Here is a 20,048-nt window from a genome sequence, read left to right as displayed (position 1 = left end):
GCTGCAGTCAACGACGTCGGGGAATCCCTGTTACAGGGAACAGTGCCCCATCCCTCTCTGGAGGGAGCTTCAGTGGGCAGGAATGGGTCTGTGGCTTCCCCAGGGCTTCTCGCGAGGGTCTTTCTCCCAGAAGAACGAGGGGCGCGCCTGGGGGGCTACTAGCTCTCGCATTCTCCGCCCCACCCTTGGCCACCATTCTGCCTGACCCCCTTCTGTCTCTGGGTGGACTCCTCCTTCCCCCACCCCACACCCCCCACCCCCGACTTCTTTGTCTTCCTGGCCTCCGGACTGGATCTGAGAATCCGTATTCGTCTCCTCTCTCTGGACTTGCGGGGCGGCCAGAGGTCTGTGCTCTCTTCTGGCTCGGTCTGGTGCCGCCTGGGAAGCTGAGCTCTCCTGGCGTCCCTTCACGCCTCGCGCCGCTTGCTGGCCTGAGCCCCCGTTCTGAGGTTGGCGGCTGGACCTCCCAGGCCCTTGGAAGGGGGAAACTGGGCCACGAGCCGGGGCGTGTATCGTTTCCCGAGTGGGAGGGTCTGTCGAGTGATGACTCTCGCACCACAGAGACTGAGGGTGGCCTCCTCTTCCTTTTTCACTGGTTATGGCGATTCCCCCAGGACGGCACAGAAGTGGTGGTCAAAGAGGTGCTGGCCGGGGACAGCGTCCACAGCCTCCTGAGCATCCTGGATGTCATCACGGTAAGCTGGGGGAGGGGGTCTGGGGGAGGACTCCAAAATCAGCCCCAGCCGCCACGGCCAATGGTTGGGTGTAATGGCAGCTGTCGCTCAGCATCGGCGGAAGGGCTAAAATTGTGCAGCCCAACAGCTCTGCTAGGGGCTGGAGATGGCTGAATAGACAGGAAGATCCATTGCAGTCCCAGCGTGTCTTGAGAGAGATGACTCTCCCTGTGGGGGATGAAGCGACAGGGGGACGCACCCTTGCTCTGTCTCCTGGAGAAAACAGCAACCGAGTACCCCATTTGCAACCCCAGCCCGCTTGCGGTATACAAAACCTCCCTAGCTCTTTCTAAACGCTCTGTCCACGGCTGTGCTGCTTGCCCAGCCAGATGTTTTCTGATGGCGTGTCATAGCCACACTCTTCTTTTGGCTGAACGCACGGGGCTGCCTCCCCCTCTTCTCCTTTGGGACCGGCGGCAGGGCAGACCCCTAAGCCTGTGAGCCCCAGTCTGGGGTCACACTTATTACTTGGCCAATTGGACTGAGCTGCCCCTGGCCTTTGGAATGCGCTCCCTGTCGAAATCAGAGCCTCCCCATCTCTGGCAGCTTTTTAAAAGGCTCTGGAGATGCATTTATTCAACCGGGCTTTTAATCAGATTGATGGCTTTAAATTTTTAATGTTGGTTTTAAGCGGTTTTAATGTTTATTTGAAACTATTTTAATTGTTTACTTTAGTTTTGATTTTAATTGTGTTGCTTTTGATGTAAACTGCCCTGAGCCATTTTTGGAAGGGCAGCATATAAATCAAATAAATCAAATAAGATAAATTGCTCCCCCCTCCCGGTAATTAAAAATCAATCAGCTAGTTGGAAGCACAGCAGTTAGGCAGAGAGAGAAGACTTTCCCTCCCCCCCTGCCCCCCCAGTGGCTGTGGATTTTTTGGGCACTGCTGTAATGAGTGTGTGTCTGTGTGTGTCTAGGTGTAGGGGGTCTCTTTAGGTCTTGTCTGTGGCCCTCCCAAGGCCCACGTTTTCCATTGCCCAGTTGCGGTTGATATATCCCTCCAAATGGGGTACTCGGGGCGGAATCCCAGCCTGCCTTTGGCTGAGGTTGACCAAGAGAGCTACTGGGAGAGAAACCGAGACGGTGAGCCCTGTGTGTGATGGGCAGTGCTGAGAGGCCTGCTCTCCTTCCTCTTCCCTAGGGTCATCCTGCTCCCTACAAAACCGTTTCCGCCCGGGCAGCCACCCCTTCCACCATCCTGCGCCTTCCAGCCAATGCGTTCCAGGACGTCTTCCAGAAATACCCTGAGACCCTTGTCAGGGTGGTGCAGGTGAGGGAGTGTGTGTGTGGGGGGGAGAGAGAGAGAGATCCATCGATCTGGGAGTCCCCCTTTGGCCGCCAGGGAGGGGGCGGGGCCTTGGATGTCTTGGCTCCTCCCTTGCCCAACTCCTGCCAGCAGCAGCCTTGTGTGACCCCTGCCCTCTTCCTCTGCGGAGGGACAGAAATGCCAGCCGTGCTGCAGACCTTGTCTTGGTGCTCTCTGCTTCCGTCGATCCCAAGTGATGGGGCAGGGCGTGAGCTGCAGGAGGAGAGTTGAGTGGCCCACGATCCCATGCTTCTTCCTCTTCCTCCTCCTAGATCATCATGGTGAGGCTCCAGAGAGTCACTTTCCTGGCCTTGCACAACTACCTGGGCTTGACCACCGAACTCTTCAACTCTGTAAGTGAAACCTCCGCCCGTCTCCTTTGCCCAGGCGTCTCTCTTGTCATCGCCGTCCCTGCTAGGCTCAAGGGGCCCCTGTTTCCTGCGGGCTAAGAGCCAGCGTGGCATAGTGGTTCGTGGCGGGCTTGGCCCAAGGATGCCTGCGTTTGGATCCCTCTGAGCCGTCAAGCTCACTATGGTGACTCAGGGCCAGTCTCACTCTTAGCGTACCTCGCAGGGCTGCTGGGAAGATAAAATGGAGGTTGCCCCATGTACACCCCATGCAGAACCGAAGAGCCTTGCTGGGGCAGAACAACGGCTTTTCCAGGCTGCTTCCCACAGTAGCCAGCCAGATGCCTCTAGGAAGCTCACTAAACGGGCCTGAAAGCAATAACTTTCTGCTGGGGTTGCTCCTTCCGGCATCTGGTATTCAGAGATACACTGCCTCTGAACCTGGAGGGTTTGTTTAGCTGTGGTGGCCGATAGCTGTCAGTCGGTCTCTCCTTCCGTGTGGGTTTCAGTTGCCCTTTTCCAAACCCCCTGAGCCAGGGGCCGTCTCCACAGATGCCATCAGCGAAATAGACCCCGAGTTCCGTGAAGAGATCCTTTGCCCTGAATCGGGTGGCCCAGAGCTGGGGACTTGAGCAAGAGGGCGGGGAACTTGGTCCGTGCCCTGCAGAATGCGATAAGCCGCTATCCTGTCCCGCTGCCACCGTTCCTCACTGGAGGAGAGCAGGATGGAAAAGTGCGGGTGAACACCCCTGCTAGTTAGACAGGCCCACGGAGAAGGCCTCGGAGAAGCCAGGGATGAGGCCACCGTCCCATCCGTTCACCTTCAGGTTTAATTTCTCGATGCCCTCCGTCGGTTCTGGTGCACTCAGCCAGAGGGAAGTAGGAGCTCCGTGCTCCTCTGATTAAGAGGCAGGGGTGCTTGTACCCAGGTAGAGGCTTTCCCCACATTTTTGAGCCATGGCTTGGAGGTGGGTTTTTTTGAGGCCTTGCTGCGTATCTCTCAGGCCACGGCGTTCCCTGGTCTGAGCCGTGCCGAGTTTGTCTCTCCATCCTGCCAGGAGAACCAGGCCATCCCACTGGTGTCGGTGGCGAGTGTCACCTCCGGCGGAAACGCCGGCAAAGCGGTGAAGAGGCAGCTTTCTAACCTGTCGGAGGAAGAGCGGGCGGAAAAGCAGGAGAGGCCGGGGGCTTCCTCGGAGACCGGTGAGTGGCAGAAATGGCTCTGGGAGGGGGCTGCCTTGGCCGCCCGGCGCTGACCACTGCAGGAGACTCCCGTCTCCGCCTGCATGAAGGTCTTCTGGGCGCCTGCTTCATGCCCGGCCCAGGTTCTGCAGATGCTGCCGATCCTCCCAGAAGCCCGTCTGTTGTTCTACCCACTCCTTTGTCTTCCCCTTCTGAACTGCAGAGGCAGCGAAGTCTCCGAGGTCCGAGATTCCCCTCCGAAGGAGCCTGTCTTTGACCTCCTCCCCTGTGTACGCCGATACTGCTGGTGAGCAGAAGCCATGGGAGGAAACTGAGGGGGGCGGGCGGAGTCCTCCAAGTGGCGAGGAGAGCTGGCCTTGTGGGTAGTGGGCATGAATGGTCCCTTTCGCTAAGCAGGGCCTGCCTTGGTTTGCATTTGGGTGGGAGACTACATGTGGGCACTGTAAGATATTCCCCTTACGGGAGGGGGCTGTAGCTTACTGCATGCAGAAGGTTCCAGGTTCCCTCCCTGGCATCTCCAGATCGGGCTGGGAGAGACTCCTGCCTGCAGCCCGGGAGAAGCCACTGCCAGTCTGGGTAGACAGTCCTGAGCTAGATGGACCAATGGCTTGACTCTGTAGAAGGCAGTTTCCTATGTAGACGTCCCTCCAGATCACTGCCTAATAACGTGGTCCTTCAAGAGGGCAGAGATGCTGCAGAGAGCCCAAAGGTCCTTGTCAGCAACCAGCCCCGCTCTCTCTCCCGCCTTGCAGGGTTCCTGGCTAGTGCCAAAGACTTGGACATGGCGTACGAGAGAGCCCGGGTCTCCGTCTCTTCCGAAGAGGCCCTTTCCAGCCCTGCTGCTTACAAGGTGAGTCCCGAGAGGGCTCCAGGGAGTGGGTGTCTGTGCCCAGCTGGGAACCCGGGAGGAGTCTTCTGTGCTGAATGGCACTGCTGGGAGAGGAGGAGGAGGCGGCCAGAAGAAAGCAGATCCGGGAAGATCGACTTGCCCAGCTGGGCTTCTACTAATATTCCCATGGCCTCTAAAACAAGTTGGGTGTTGACATTTTGAATGGCTTTATTTTTGACCGTGAACCGCCCCGGGCCCTTTTTGGATGGGCGGTGCACAAATGAAATAAATGAAAAAAAAAGTCTTGTGTGGGTCGAATCACACTGGCCTTGGGGGCTGACGGGAGCGCACGACGGCGGACGTGCGTCGGTCTGGCGTGCGTGCGATACAGCGTGGGGAATTAACGCCCCTGGCGCGTCTGCCTCTCCTAGTCCATCTTGAAGAAGACGGTGACCGTGACGGAAATGCCCTCGGCCGTCTTCCACTACACGCAGGACCCCCTTGGCACGCTGGAGCCTGGCACCAGCAAGCAGGTGGACACCATCTTTGCGGCGGCCAAGAAGGACCTTTTAACCCTGATGAAGCTGGACGTGAGTTACGGGGGCCAGCTGGGACTTAATGGACTGGGGAAGGCCTTGGCTTCACCTGCTGGACTCACCTGGGCCGCCTTCTCCTCCCCTGCTTTAGGACCCCTCTCTCTTGCACGGGAAGGTGAGCCTCCATCAGGTGACGGCAGGGACCGTGGTGTCGAGGCAAGGCGACCAGGTGCGTGCGAACTGCTTCCCAGGGGGGGCCCAAGGTGGGTTTGTAGGGTGACGTGGCCTATTCTGACCTGGCGCACGCTTGAGTTGGTTCTAGAATCTGCCCGTCTGTGTCTGTGAGCTGGTCTTGCAGTAGCGAGCATGAATTGCCCCCCTTGCTGAGCAGGGTCTGCATCTGAATGGGAGACGACATGTGTGAGCACTGCAAGAGATTCCCCCTGAGGGGATGGAGCTGCTCTGGGAAGAGCAGAAGGTCCCAAGTTCCCTCCCTGGCAGCATCTTCAAGATAGGGCCGAGAGAGATTCCTGCCTGCAACCTGGGAGAAGCCGCTGCCAGTCTGGGTAGACAAGACTGAGCTAAAGGGTCAGACTCGGGAGAAGGCAGTTTCTTAGAATAACATCCAAGAGCTATGAGAACGCAGACCAAAGACCTCCCTACTCCAGGTCCCGGATTCCCACGGTGGTCCACCTGATGTCTCCTAAAATCTCTGACTTGGTGGGCAGATGGAAAGGGTGACGATCCCAGCCCCCAGAAATGAACTCTGCCTTTGCCCTCGCAGGACGTCAACATCCGGTTTGTGATCTCGGGGATGCTCCACGTCTACCAGCGGAAGATCGACTCGGAGGAGGAGACCTGCCTCTTCATCACCCACCCCGGGGAGCTGGTGGGCCAGCTGGCCGTCCTCACGGGGGAGCCCCTCATCTTCACCCTCAAGGCCAACCGGGACTGCACCTTCCTCTCCATTTCCAAATCCCACTTCTATGAGTGAGTCTCCTCCTTCTTTCCCCCGCTGGGGGTGAGGATCTACCAGAGCCATCTAGGAGTCCACAGGCTTAACCGCACAAGTCCAACCCTCTGGTTCAGGGCCGGTTTAGACAGCCGCTTAAGTGGCTTGGGAATGTGTTGACTTTGAAAAGGTTTAGAAAATCTCTTCTCGCCCCCTCCCCTGCCCGCCCCACCACTGCTTGCAGCAGGACTCCCCCCACCCAGCTTTAAAAATGCAGCAGTAATTATTTAACTTCAGACTTGATCTGTGTTTGTTTGTTTTTTAATTTTGTACAAAGGAAGTACATATAATAGTGGTTTTGGGGGTGGGAGAGATGAGGAAGAAATATTAGTCATTCAACTGAAATCTGAGGTGCTCAGTGACTGAACCGCTTGGGGGAGAGCTGGTCTTGCGGTAGTGAGTGTGAATTGTTCCCGTTGCTAAACAGGGTCCCCCTTGGTTTGCATTTGGATGGGAGCACTGTAAGACATCCCCCTTAAGGGATGGGGCCGTAGCTCAGGGGCAGCATGTCTGCTTTGCATGCAGAAGGTCCCAAGTTCCCTCCCTGGCAGCATCTCCCGGTAGGGCTGGGAGAGACTCCTGCCTGCAACCTTGGAGAGCTGCTGCCAGTCAGTGTAGAGAATACTGAGCTCGGTGGACCAAGGCTCTGACTTGGTGTAAGTCGGCTCCCTCCGTTCCACTTATTTTGATCTGGCTACCTTTTTGTGGGCGATCAGGAGTTTGGTTCCACTTCAAAGCAACCAAGAGGGATTTCAGTTTGGTTTCAGTTTGCTGCCGAACTCTGAACTGGCTGCGAGGTCCAGACCTCCTCCCTGGGAAGCTCGAGTCCTTCCCGGCTGCTGATCTGATGCCCCCAAGCCTTGCTGCTGGCAGGGAGAGAAATCCTGGAGGGTGCTGGCAACTGCTCCCAGCTCCGCTGTGGGGCAGCTGGAAGTCAGAAGCCTGGCAGCGTTGACTTGGCGCTTCCCACTCCCTGACAATCTCTTCCCGGCGAGCCTCTGTGCGGGGACTTAAGTGCAGGGCAGACGCCAGCTAATTACACACTCCCCCCCCCCCGCCCCAAACTCCCAGCAGTGACGTGCTAAATGCAGGGTGCCTGTACTGCAGCTGGAAGGTACGGGACGCCTTCTGGATCCACTGTCTAATTAAACCGTCACTGGGTCTTGTGGAAGATGAGGCAAGGCCGCGTTGCAGTCTTGTGATGTGTGACGAGTGGCAGGTGAAGGGGTGGTTGGCTGCAACGGCTGGGGGTGCGCCTCTTCCCAGGCGCTGGCCTATAGGGGCTGCTACCTTTTAGTCCTGCCTTGCTGGCTTTCCTAGGGCTCTCTTCTTCCACTCCGGCCTCACGGGCTTCCTCCTGAGAGCCAGCCGGCAGATGATCACCGGTTGACGCGGAGCATTCTTTGGCTCTGCCTTCCTGCCACTGTGGTATTCATGGACCTGTGTGCGGGTGTTGCTGTTCCTTCTTCACACTGCCTGGTCTTGCCTCTCTTTCTCTTCAGCTGCCCTGCTTAGCCCTTTCTGCCTGCTTGGCTGTTCTCGAAGGCCTCATTTGGGTGAACGCCAGGGCTACACAACTTGGGCCCTCGAGCCACAGAACTGGACCGGGGCTGACGGGAGATTAGAGCGCCCATCGTCCCCAGCCTTTGGCCCTCCTACGGCATCCATCGTGCCCAGCCACAGTGGCTGATAAGTCAGGGTTGATGAGAGTTTTAGCTCCGCATCTGCAGGAGGGCCAACACTGTGTAGCTCTGCTGTAAAGGAAGAGTAACAGTGGTGGTGGGGAGAGGGAGTTTGACGCCTTGGAAAGGGCCAATACGTCCTTGACTCCTGGGCCATCAAGCGGCAACGGAGCCTGCTCTGTGCCTGCTGGATGTTTGGGAAAACAGGAACTCCCAGCAGCCTTAGCAGGAGGGTGCTGGGCCGTTCCCTGAGTGTAAACGGTGCTGTTGGCATCTGTGGGTGCTTGGTGCTTCCAGCCTCGGCCTTGCCTTCCAGGATAATGCGGGAGCAGCCAACAGTTGTCCTGGGTGTGGCTCACACGGTGGTGAAGAGGATGTCGTCCTTCGTGCGGCAGATCGACTTTGCCCTGGACTGGATGGAAGTGGAAGCTGGACGGGCTGTTTACAGGTAGGGTCTGCACAAGGCAGAGAGTCTGATGATCTAACTGGGGGGACCAGTGGAGCTGTTTCCCTCCCTTGAGCAGTACGAAGGGGTGTGTTGTGTGTGCTGGTTCTTGCGTTGGAGCCACCAACTCTCTTGGAGCCTGAACTCTGTGGCTCGGCGGTGCCCTTGAGGCTGCAGTTACTGCCCGAGTTCCTGATCCCACCCTGGCAGATCTGGGCCCATACACACATCGGCAGTCCCGTCCTGCGGCCAAGAATCCACCAAGGATAGCAGTGGGGCTTCAGCACCCTGGAGAGCTCCCAGTGGACAGCTTGCTCCAATGAAGCCAGAGGCGATAGGAAGTCACATGACCGGACTGGCTGAGGACTCTGCCACTTTGGGCTGCCTGGGAGTGGGGCTCATGCGTTTTGGGCGATCGCCTGCAAGAACAGCTCTCGATTCCCCTTGCTTTGTATTGGATCACAATGGACGTAGGAATGCCCCAGCGGGTTGGTGTCTGGTTACTTGATCCGCCTGGTCCGGCTTTATGAATTGTTAATGCACAGACTGTAACAAAACGATGACTTAAGAGGAAACTCGTGTTTTAAGGGGAGGAGCTCTTACTCTCCTCCGTGACGTGCAAACTTTGGACACCACAGAGTTTTTAGAAACACAAGCAAAAGGGAGCATTCCCGTGTGTGATTCTTTCCCCCGATCATCTGCTGCCGGGAATGAGGGGGGTACACCTTTGACGACGCTGCAGGCCTTGGTTTTTCTGAATCCTGCGGAAAGCAAATGTAAACCGGGGGAGGAGAGCTGGCCTCTCAGCAGGGAGCATGAGTGGTCCCCTTGGCTGAGGATGGGCTGCTTTTGGTTTGCGTTTGGACGGGTGGCTGAACGTGAGTGCTGGGAGATATGCCCCGGAGGGGATGAGGCCGTAGCTCAGTGGCAGAGCATCTGCTTTGCATGCCGGAGGTCTCGGACACCCTAGCAGCATCTCCGGGGGGGGGGGGGGGGCAGGGAACAGCCCCTGCCTGAAACTCCAGAGAGCCGCTGCCAGTCAGTGTAGGCCTTTCTGAGCTAGATGGACCCATGGTCTGCGTCGGGAGAGGGCAGTTTCCTGTATTTGCTGAAGAGCTGCCCCAGTTCTCGGCCGCAGGGGCGCGGGGAGCCCCTGCTTTAACCAGGCCCTGTGGGGGGTTTCTCCCTTCCCAGGCAGGGCGACAACTCGGACTGCACCTACATCGTGCTGAACGGGCGGCTCCGCTCCGTCATCAGGATGGACGACGGGAAGAAGCACCTGACGGGCGAATACGGCCGCGGGGACCTCATTGGCGTGGTGAGAAGCCAGCTGCTGCCTTTGCCTTGTGTGTGTGTGTGTGTGTGTGTGACGGGAAAGGCTGGAAAGGGGAGAGAGGCCAGTACCAAGCCAGCTGAAAGCTGCATTGGGGACGACCCTGCTCTCCTCCTGCACACACAGTCTTGCCCGGCCTGGCTCCTGGGAGGCTGGAGGAGTCCCCTCCCACCCTCCCTCCTTCCCTGGCTGCACCGGCTTCCGCTGCTTGTCCTGGGGTAGAGGAATGAAGGAATGAAGCATCTTCAAACAAACGAGGCCTTTACAAACCACCCCTTCAAGCTATAGGGCCACAGTAGGCCATGGCTTTATTGCCGGACACGTGACTGTCCAGTTCCAGCCTGGCGAGAGGGGGAGTGGGCTATACTTTTGGGGGCGAGGTCCTGGCAATCGCATGCTTCTGGCTGGCTGGGAGGGCCGCCGAAACGTGCAGCCCGTGTCCGTGTGTCTCTGCCTGTGTCTCCCTCTCTCTCTCTCTCTCTCTCTCTCTCTCTCTCTCTCTCTCTCTCTCTCTCTCTCTCTCTCCGAGTGCCTGTAAGCTTGGCAGGAGGCGATCTCCTCTGAGTAAACTCCTCCGGAAAACAAAAGCGCTCCGAGGCACTTCCACGGGGGCCTTGAGCCGGGGAGCCGGTGAGAGATCGCCGGGAAGATGAAATTAAATTAGCAAGTGCCGCATTGAGGCCGCCGATTCCATTTTCCGCTCCAAGAGTCAGGGCTGTTATAGCCGGCTCTCAACACCCTGCCTAATTCAGCTCATAAATATTAGCGGGCAAGAGGCAGAGGCCGCTCGGACGGCTTTGGCCGGGATCCAGAGCACGGCGCGCCGAGCGCTTGCGTCCAGCAGAGCTTTCGGCTTGTGCGTTTCGGTGGTGGTGCCTCAAAAACTGTGGGGGGGGGGCCCACCGGCCACGTGGCTGGCTGCTTCTGAAACGGGGATCTTAGAAGCCGCCGGAGAGATGGCATGATAGGGTTCTAACGCTGAAGGTAGGGACGGAAGTGCCCAGAGTCGTCGTAACAGCCCACTCAAAATGAGAAATTCCTCCTGGATTGTTGTGTTTTTTAGGTAGCATTCTGGAGAAGTCTGCCTTGCCCCCAATGATGGAGCGGGTAGCCCTGAAGCCAAAGAGATGGTGGTGGGAAGGGTGGGGTATTGGCTGATCTTCACCCCCAGGGTCATTGCGGTGTCAGGTTTCAGAAAGTCAGCTAATAACAACAACAACAACAACAACAAACTTTATTTGCCGCCCCATAACAAATTGTTATCTGGGAGGCTCCCAACATCCAATAACAATACTGAGCTAGATGGACTAAGGAGAAAGCAGTAACACCCACCCGCCCCTCTTTCATACCTGGCATTGTCTTAAATGGATGGAGCCATGAGCTGGTCTTGTGTTAGCAAGCGTGACTGTTCCCCTTTGCTACCTGGTTTGCATTTAGATGGGAGGAGACATGTGTGAGCACTGTAAGCCATTCCCCTGAGGGGATGGGGCTGCTCTGGGAAGAGCGCCTTGCAGCATCTCCAAGACAGGGCTGAGAGAGACTCCTGCCTGCTACCTTGGGGAAGCCGCTGCCAGTCTGTGAAGACAATCCTGAGCTAGATGGACCAAGGGTCTGACTCAGTATATGGCAGCTTCCTACCTAACCATCTCGCCCCTTTTGCTTTTTTTGGTGTGTCTGCAGATATGAGCTCATTTTGTAGCTCTTACCCCTCACCCCGGCTCTGTTCCAGTCGAGAAGGGGAGATGGCCTCTCTTTCCGAGGCCTCTCTTCTGGCACGGAGTGCAGGCCAGGTTCATCTACCCCAGAAGCTGCGAGAAAGCTCCCGCGGGGACTTCTCATTAATGCAGAAAGCCTTGGCCACCTCCAGGTTTGCAGCTGGCGAGCCGGCCTTGCGTCACCAGAGCCAGGTGCCTTGGCAGGGTTGGTGGGCTGTGTGCGAGAGCGGTCCAAAGAGACGCGCTGTACTCAGTGCAGCCTTCCACGGGTCCCGTCCTGCTGGCTGTTCCTCCGTCCCTCTCTGTGCCTTGGCTGGGATTCCGGGATTCCGCAGAGGTGTGCAATGCTGCTGCTGCAGAGTCTTGGCGGTAGTGGTGGTTGTTGTTTTGTTAAACCCAGTAAGTTTCTAGCCCTCATGACTGCAAAGAGATGTTTGGAAGTGTCTTCTATGAAACATTGCTGGAGAGTCTCATGATCTTGCGGTTTGTCATTTGGTTACAGTCCCAGGCTGCCGAAAGAGTCTGATGATAAATCTGACTCAATAAATGGCAAAAGTGAGGCAAACGCTACATCACAGGCAGGGCTAAAGAACATACAAAGAGTCATAAGAACATAGGAAGCTGCCTCCTATAGAGTCTGACCCTTGGTCCATCTAACTCAGGATTGTCTGCACTGACTGGCAGCAGCTCTCCAAAGTTCCAGGCAGGAGTCTCTCTCTCCCAGCCCTACCTGGAGATGCTGCCAGGGGCGGAACCCGGGACCTTCTGCGCGCAGAGCAGGGGCTGTGCCAATGAGCTACAGCCCCACCCCGTACCGGATCAGACCAGAAGTCCAGCCTCCTGCTTCCGAGAGCAGCCCACCAGGTGCTTCTGGGGAGCCCAGAAGGAGGGCGCGAAAGAAATAGCCCTCCGCTGCTATTGGCTCCCCAGCCACTGTCCTCCAGTGGTATACTGCGGATACACGTGGAGGTTCTGTTTCGCCATTAGGACCAGTAGCCCTTGATTGACCTCCTTTATGAATCCGTGGGACTCCTCAAGTCGGTGTCCAGCACTGCACCTTGGAAAAGTGGACTCTCTAGAGAAAGGCTGCCTGGGGTGGGTGGAACAAGCTAGCCTTCCAGAAGGAGGAGGGAAGCATCTCCTCCACTCCTCTCCCGTTTCCTTTCCCCCTTCTCATCTTTTGGTCCCCCTTTTTGCCAAGCTGAGGGCAAGAGGCCAGCTCCCCCACTGAGCTTTGTCTGTCTTTGACTTGTGTTCCAGTGGGGGGGGGGTGGTCCACATCTGCCAGGAAAAGCTCCCGCTCCTCCCGCAAAGCCTTGGCTTTCTCAACCCCGCATTCCCTCGCTCTGCCTTCCCCAGCTCCCCCGGCAAATGACGTCCGTTCCCTCTCGCCGGAGCCCATTAGTTGCTAAGCGCTGGACCGCCTCGATGGCTTCCCCTCTGCGGCCGCTGCTCTGCCTGTGGGATTCCATCCTGGCCGCCAGCGCTGCTGACGGCAGGCCCACCCCGGGAGCCCGGCTGCGTTGCCGGAAATGCCAACACCTCCCTGCTGGGCTCAGCACGTGGCCTCTTCGAGTGTGACGCTTTCCCCGTGTCTTCTCTGTGCTCTCCATTTTGGGCATGGGGGCGGTGGCAGGTTGAAGGGGCAGGAGATGCCATCCAGACCAGCATTGCCACTGCCCCCCCCACCCCGCCCCAGTGGAGAAGGGAACCGACCAATCCTCCACAAAAGTAAGATAAAGAAACAGACGGCGTCTAAAACCCATCTCCAACCTCTGTTTTTGTTCACTTGGTAAAAACCTTTCTGGCTTGTTGATACCCAGCTGGGAGAGGCTCCTGCCTGCAACCTTGGAGAGCTGCTGCCAGTCAGTGTAGACACTGCTGAGCGAGATGGACCCAGGGCCTGAGTCAGGAGGAGGCAGCTTCCTCTGTTCAGAGGGGCCGTCGCTCTGGCAGAGCCTCTGCTTGGCGTGCAGAAGGTCCCAGGTCCTCTCTCCTGGCAGCATCTCCAGGTAGGCCTGGGAAAGACTCCTGCCTATAACCTTGGAGAGCTGCTGCCAGTCCGTGTTGACGAGGCTAAGCTAGATGGACCAAGGGTCTGACTCAGGATAAAGCAGCTTCCTGGGATGTCCAGGACCCGTTTGGGGCAGTGTTGGTTTCAGCAGCGCTATGGAGGCTCTGTAGGTATCTATGGAGGCTGTGTAGATAGTAGTACTCCCTCCTCCCTCTCTCCCAGGTCGAGGCCTTAACCCATCAGCCACGGGCAACGACGGTCCATGCAGTCCGCGATTCTGAGCTCGCCAAGCTTCCGGAGGGAGCCCTGACCTCCATCAAGCGCAAATTTCCTCAGGTAAGGAGTCAAGGCAGGTGGGAGACCCTAATCGGGCACAGGATTCTCCAGCAGAGTGGGTGACAGCCTTGGGTTGGCCTTGGAGACACAGGCTGGACTCACGGATGGCCTTCAAGTTCCTTCCAAACTGCAAAGGGTTGTTGTAAGACTTGGGTTGCTGCTTCACAGAAGAGGGCTTTGCATCCGTTTGGCAGTTGATTTAGGGGTCTGAACCCACCCGCCCACGAGCCCTTTCCCCTGCCCCAAAAGACAAACACGTTTGACCTCTCCTCCTTCTGTTGTACAGTCCCAAATCTCTGGCTGTATTTCAGGCTCTCCTCTGGATGCGTTTTAAAGGACTTCTAATGGGACGCAGGACTCCGGCAGAAGCTGAGCTGCTGCCAAGTCAGGCATTTTTGCTGTCCCTTGTGTCCTCTGTGTGATTCTTCTGAAGATCACACGCCTGCTCTGTTCCTGGCTTGCTGAGCCAATCCCAGCCTCCTGGCCACACACGGTGTCTTGTCAGGGGCTTGTTTTAAACTTCCTGGAGTTTTGCTGCCTGCCTGGGACAGCAAAAATGGGAGGGTTCTTGAGCACCCTGCTGGCCACAACAGGCAGCTTGGGTGCATTCAGTTCGGTGGTCCTCTTCCTCCCATCCCCTCAGATTTCACCCTTCACGCTAGCTCTGTGAGGTACACTAGGTTGAGAGGGGGTGGTTTGAACCGGGTTGTGGCCGTGACCATGAATTGTTCCCAAACCAAGGGCCTGCCTTGGTTTTCATTTGGCTGGGTGACTACTCTGTCTGCCATAAGATATTCCCTTTAGGGATGGGGTCTGAGCTCAGTGGAAGAGCATTTGCACGTTTGCATGCAGAAGGTCTCAGGTTTCAATCCCTGGCAGCATCTCCCGATAGAATTGGGAGAGACCCTTCATTCAACTGGAGCCCCGGAGAGATGCTGCCAGTCAGAGTTCTTAGCTGGACAGACCAAGGGTCTGACTCGGTATCGGGCAGCTTCCTATGTTCCGCATCACACACTTGGAAATGTTCCTTCAGCTGATTATGTTGCATTTCCATTCAGGGTCGTGAGTCCTTTTGCTTCCTTGGGCAGCTGCTGATCCTTCTCTCCCCACTTGGTCTGTGTCTTGTGTTTTCTTTGAAAAGCCACATTCACAGCTCTATATTTAGACGAAAGCTCCATCTGGGTATTATTCCTCGCTGCCTTGTTGTCGTCTTTGTGTGAAAATCAGGCCACGGAGTTGGTTTGGAAACCTTCTTCCCCTTCCCCCCAGTTCAATGGGCAGTTGCGGGGTGGTCTCCCCATCTTGGCAAAAGCGTTTTTTGATCAAAAAGCCGGCTGAATTTTACGACGTCTACACCTAGAGCCTGTCTGTCAGGTCAGAGACTTCTGTCTCCTGACAAGCATTCCGGATGACGTCTGGCTCACTCAGTGGCAGCTGAACCTCAGGCAAAAGAGTGTGGCTCTCAGGTTGGTTTTTAAAAACCTATCGCCATTGTCCTTTCGGAGGGATCTCTGAAGGCGTGCCGCCCAGCTCTTGGAAAACTAAACTCTTACAGATCTGGATTCGGTACTGCCATGAATATCTATATATCGCTTTTCAGCAAAAGTGCTCAAAGCGGTTTACATGGAAAAATGAATAATAATATTGAAATGGTTCCCTGTCCCCTAAGAGCTTACCATCCGAAGCTCTGCACCCGGCTTTTGTGGAGAGCATTGTGCCATCAGCATTGTATTGATTTTATTTATATACTGCCTTTCCAAAATGGCTCAGGGCAGTTCACAACCAAAACTAAAACCATTTAAAATATCAGCGCAAAATGGTTTGAAAATCCACTTAAGTATTTTTAAATATTAAGAGAGGTTGCCTTGGTTGGAATCCTCTCGCAGCACTTTCTGGAAAACCAGCTGGTCGTTTTGTGAAAGGACTGATGCCTCTGGCTGGCTTGATTTCATTTTTAAAATTTGTGTACCACCCACTACCGAAATCTCTTGGCGGTTTACAACACAAAACAAAGCAAGAATAAAACAAACCAAGAACTTGACAGTTCGAACATATACAAATCTGGTTTTAAATATCCATAAAAACACTAGCCTAGGACTTTGCCTTTCAGGGACACAGGTGGGCACGGATGCTAACACTTTGGGGAGTGTTCTGGACCCGTTGGTTAAATCTCTCTTTTCTTTTTGCGTTTCCGGCCTGGGCTTTCAAGGAGCCCGCTTTCCTTGGTTCAGATGCAGAAGGATCGAGTGCTTCAGCACAAAGCGTGTGCCATGCTGACGGTGCCCTTGGTTGCCGTACGCTCATCCCGCAGCGCGCCTTCTGCAGCTTCTCCTTCCGGAGCACGTAACCCGGACGGCGTCTTGTGTTGCCAGGGGCCGCAAAAGACGGCCACGAGCACCACCACCAACTCCTAGCTATGTTGGTCCATGAGCCCACTGGGGGGGGGGTGGTACCGTCTGGGAGGATGAATGCACCTGGTGGTTTTTGACCAGGTCTAAGCCCCTAGAGCTGGAAGACCTGTGATAGCATCACCAGACTTCCAGCTTTGATTGGCCTGGCCATCAGGCCTGTGGTAGGGAAGTGCACAAGCCGGTTTGGAGGTCTGGCGTTCAGACGCTAGTGTGTGTGTGTGTGTGTGTGTTCATTTTGCCTTTTTAAGGAGCAGGGAGCCCGTTCTCCCACCTCTACTTTCCCCCAGCTGTCTCTGAAAACTCTGGTGCGGGGCTGCTGTGTACCTCCTTGCAGCATCGTATCGCCTCCCGGGAGTGCACGAACCCTTTCATGCACATCCCTACCTGCGGCGGCCACATTCACAGTGATGTTTCAGAAACTTTTCGGAAGTTTTTTTTTAAAAGCACCAAAACTACTCTCAGACTTTAACCCCTGTGGTCAAAGGAACGGGCATGAAAATGGGCGGGAAGGCTCTCCAAAGATTCCTCCGTGGAGACAGTACAGCCACTTGCCCCTTGTGCCCCAGACCCGATCCGTGCAAAACGGACTGCAGTTTTCTCCTGACGGCTTGGGGGCAGAGATAAAGAAGGGGCGATAACACAGAGAGAGCTGGAAGTGTAACCCTGTGATTGCCTCTCTTCCCTCTCTAGGGGGATAAACCTTGCCCAAGATCACTATGAGCATTCATCCCGGGATGGCACCAAGGGCCAAAATCTGAGGTCCTGGCTTATGGGCTCTAATCCTTGCCAAAGCTAGGCTTTGCTCTGTAGCTGGAAGCCTTTTGGGATGACGCAGCCCATGGTCCGTTCTTTGCAGCCCCTGCGTTTTTCCTAAAGTCAAGAGGCTTGGCTCTCCGAGGTCTGTGAAGGAACAGCCGAGCAATTAACCTCGGGCGGGCGGGCGGGAGAAACAAACCCACGGCCCACCACGAGGGCCACGTGGATGCCGCTCATCAATCCGAGGCTGTCTCCCGGGACTGCGATGAATTACCTCTGCCGTGCCCCCGGCGAGGGGACGAGTCCTTGGAGAGCGGCGAGGCTGCTCTGGTCTCGTAACGGTTGGTGCTGCAATTGCAGCATCAGCTCTGCCTCCCTAGGACGGCGGATGCTCCCGCCTGATAAATAGCTCCCCAGCCACCGTTTCTGTCGAGCTGGAAAAGGCAAAGGGAGGGGGCCCAGTGCTGAGGGGTGGCCCCCTCTGCCCTGCAAAGAACAACGGAAGCATTTTTCTTGTTAAGGAAAAACGTGGAGAAGGGGCATTGCTCATATGCTTCTTTTCATCCCTGTCCTTATCTCCATAGGGGCTAGAAGCTTGACTTCTGCTTTTAGATGAAAGCCAGTATAATGGGGATACTGACACTGCCAGTCGCCAGAAGGCCAACTCTCAACATCACCGGCCGCAGGGGCCTCGAACCCCCGGAATAAAAGGGGTGGGCGACTTTTCCTTAGGGATGGATGCATTTTAGAGGTTTCTAAATCTATAAAAAGTGTGACTAGTGGAGAGGTTTTTTCCTCCCTCTCTCGTCAGCCCTGGTACCTGGGGTTGCCCGGTGAGACTGACTCACCTTGGTGGCAGAACAGACACAACGGCATATGGCCGCATTACACAAACACAGAATTAAATACAGCGAAAGGTTGTGGTGGCACGTTGGTGGTTTCTAAAAAGGAGAGACTTAACAGGAGCCAGGCCTGTCCACTGCTGCCAGCCACGAGGGCCAAATAAATCCTCCATGGGCAGGTGCAGCATACCACCGAATGTTGGGTGCTGTTAGCCCACAGTGGGACAAACCCATCTCCCTCACGACTTGCTTCTGAGTTTCTCAGGATGCCTGAGTGGCCGCGGTTGTGGAGCAGAATGCTGGCCTGATACCACGGGGCTTTTCTTGTGTGGCAAAACCCAGGCGGGCAGCGTTGCAGAGAGGCTGGGAGACACTCTTGTCTCTGTTATCCCCCCTTTCTTTCCCCCTTTCACTCTCCCCACAGCTTTGTCTGAAGCAGCTTTTTCTCCTCCGGCTGGGATCTCTCGTGCCGCCTGCGACAATTCCGAAAGAGCTCAACTGCACCGCTGGGAATATCAGTGGGCCCGAGATACTTTGTTTTATTTTTATTTTATTATTGGCATCTTTAGAAGAATGGGAACGGAGCCTTCCCCCTCCCCTCTCTCTCTCTTTCTACTTTTCTATAAAAATAACGGCGTGCCCTTTTTCTCTGAGAGCAGCGCCGTGCGTGCTGAAAACTCCAAGGGAAATCGCGTGCCGCTCGCCTCGCTCAAATCCGAAATGGATGTTCTTTGCACGTTGCCACGGCAACCGCGGAGTGACTCACCCGGTGGCTGCAAGCAACCTGCTGCGGGCGCACTCCGAGTACCTCCTCGCGTGAAGAAATGCGGCTTCTGGCCGCGGCCGCTCCTCCCTGGGTGACCTTGGGCGGGGGGGGGAGGCTCGGAAGGCGGCGGACCAGGCCGCAAGCCCTGCGTTTCGAGCCACCCCGCGCTCGCTCCCCGCCCACCCTGCTCAAGAGAAGCTGCGTTGTGCGCTCTGCGTAAAATAAGCGGGTCACATCCGCGGGGAAACCAGCAGATCTGACTTCCCACCCTTCTTGGCGGTTGGCGGGGCGAGGAGCTACACAGGGGGCTGAAGCTTCCCCTGGCTGCGCGGTGTCGGAGTTGATTCCTCCACCCTCTAGAAGTCCAGTTTGGATCATGAGGACTAGAATCCGTGGGTTGAAATTATATGGAAGCAGATGCCGTCTTCCGGACGTCTAGCCTAGTAGAGGCTAGACCAGGCCTGCTCGGGGTAGGCTGTGCTGTGTGCTGTGCTCGGGTCGGCTTCCTCTGGGGGGAGTCCCCGCGAGAGGTCGTCATTCCCTTCTCCAGGGGCAAGTAAAAGGATGTTGCCAAGGCACGGCGGGGCCCACCCTTGTCCGCATCACCCCACCCCTCGCTCCGTCCAGCTGCTGGGATGCTGATCCTAAGACACACACACACAGAGGTACATGTCAATTGCCCTGGGCTGGGAATGGAAAAGGATAAAAATAGAGCCGCGTCAGCTTCTTTCTTCCTCCTTTAGAAAGGTGGGGAAAGGAGGGAGAATTTTTTGCCAAGCTTTAGCCAAGAGGGGACAGTCCCCCTGGAGCGACGGTGTGTCCATGAAGCTTCATGCCATGCTCCGTTTCAAGCTCCCCCTTGTCAATCTTGGCCCTGCCGCCCGTTCTGGTGCTTCTGGTTTCAGAGTGTGTGTGTGCCTTTCTGTCTCTCCCTCTCTTGCCCAGGTGGTGACGCGACTCATCCATTTGCTGGGCGAGAAGATTCTGGGCAGCCTCCAGCAAGGGGGTAAGGCGTTGGATTCTTGGCCCCAGCTCCCTCTCCCTCCCGAGGGGCGGTGGGAGGCTTGGCCCAAAGAGACGCTTGCCTGGAGCTGCAGCTTGGCCCCGGCCTTAACCCTCTTAGCGCATCCGATTGGTTGAGGGGGACCGAAGTGAGCACTGCGGTTGGCGCTCCGGGAACCCTTCCCCAGGGTGGGGCTCCATGAGCTCCGTGCAGCCCGCACTTGGCCGCTCACCCACTTGTAGGTCCGCCCCCACCCAGCACCATTTTTTTGGTTCTCTGAAAGTCTGCCGGAGCAAAAGGAGCTGGCCTTCCAAGCCGCAATCTGGGGTGTGCCCAAGAGTATTGCCACTCGGGGATGCACCCAAGCTTATTAAGGAGAGCTGGGAAGGGCTGTATAATCTCCCTGGGGAAGGTCCAGGATAGGTCCACCATAGCATGGGCAACAGAGGCCCCCATCCCTTGCAAGAACTGCTCAGCAAGATTTGGAAATGGACAGGGAACCCTGGTGGACAGGGAACCCTGGTTAGCCTGAATCTTGAACCATGGTTAAGGCAAGGGAAGGGGAGCCTACCTCACTGTGTCTGATTAGCTTGTGCCTGCACTGCACCACAGACGTTTTTTATTTATCTCCCTTTCTTGAAAGAGCTCATATATTTCTTTAGCGATCAGGCAGGTGTGTATGGTTCCCCCCCCCCCCGCCCTTATCCTCACAACAACCCATTGAGGTAGGTTAGGTTGAGGGTATTCAACTGGTCCAAGGTCATTCAGGGAGGGT

The 20,048-nt window shown here is 56.2% G+C and overlaps 1 protein-coding gene across 4 annotated transcripts in view; it reads left to right on the top strand.

Annotated features, from left to right (window-relative positions):
• PNPLA7 (patatin like phospholipase domain containing 7) overlaps positions 1-20,048 on the top strand; it is a 57,082-nt gene that overhangs the window by 9,496 nt on the left and 27,538 nt on the right. For all 4 annotated transcript variants that reach the window (XM_053282018.1, XM_053282017.1, XM_053282021.1 and 1 more), the window contains exons 8-20: positions 615-695; positions 1,879-2,007; positions 2,316-2,396; positions 3,449-3,593; positions 3,796-3,879; positions 4,346-4,443; positions 4,854-5,012; positions 5,110-5,187; positions 5,743-5,948; positions 7,969-8,100; positions 9,292-9,415; positions 13,382-13,495; positions 19,216-19,276. In XM_053282018.1, the coding sequence (XP_053137993.1) occupies positions 615-695; positions 1,879-2,007; positions 2,316-2,396; positions 3,449-3,593; positions 3,796-3,879; positions 4,346-4,443; positions 4,854-5,012; positions 5,110-5,187; positions 5,743-5,948; positions 7,969-8,100; positions 9,292-9,415; positions 13,382-13,495; positions 19,216-19,276 (1,492 nt within the window). The remainder of the gene's footprint in view (positions 1-614; positions 696-1,878; positions 2,008-2,315; positions 2,397-3,448; positions 3,594-3,795; positions 3,880-4,345; positions 4,444-4,853; positions 5,013-5,109; positions 5,188-5,742; positions 5,949-7,968; positions 8,101-9,291; positions 9,416-13,381; positions 13,496-19,215; positions 19,277-20,048) is intronic.

The sequence above is a fragment of the Hemicordylus capensis genome, chromosome 17 (genome assembly GCF_027244095.1).
Source record: "Hemicordylus capensis ecotype Gifberg chromosome 17, rHemCap1.1.pri, whole genome shotgun sequence".
Lineage (NCBI taxonomy): Eukaryota > Metazoa > Chordata > Lepidosauria > Squamata > Cordylidae > Hemicordylus > Hemicordylus capensis.
This window is presented reverse-complemented; position numbering and strand designations above follow the sequence as displayed.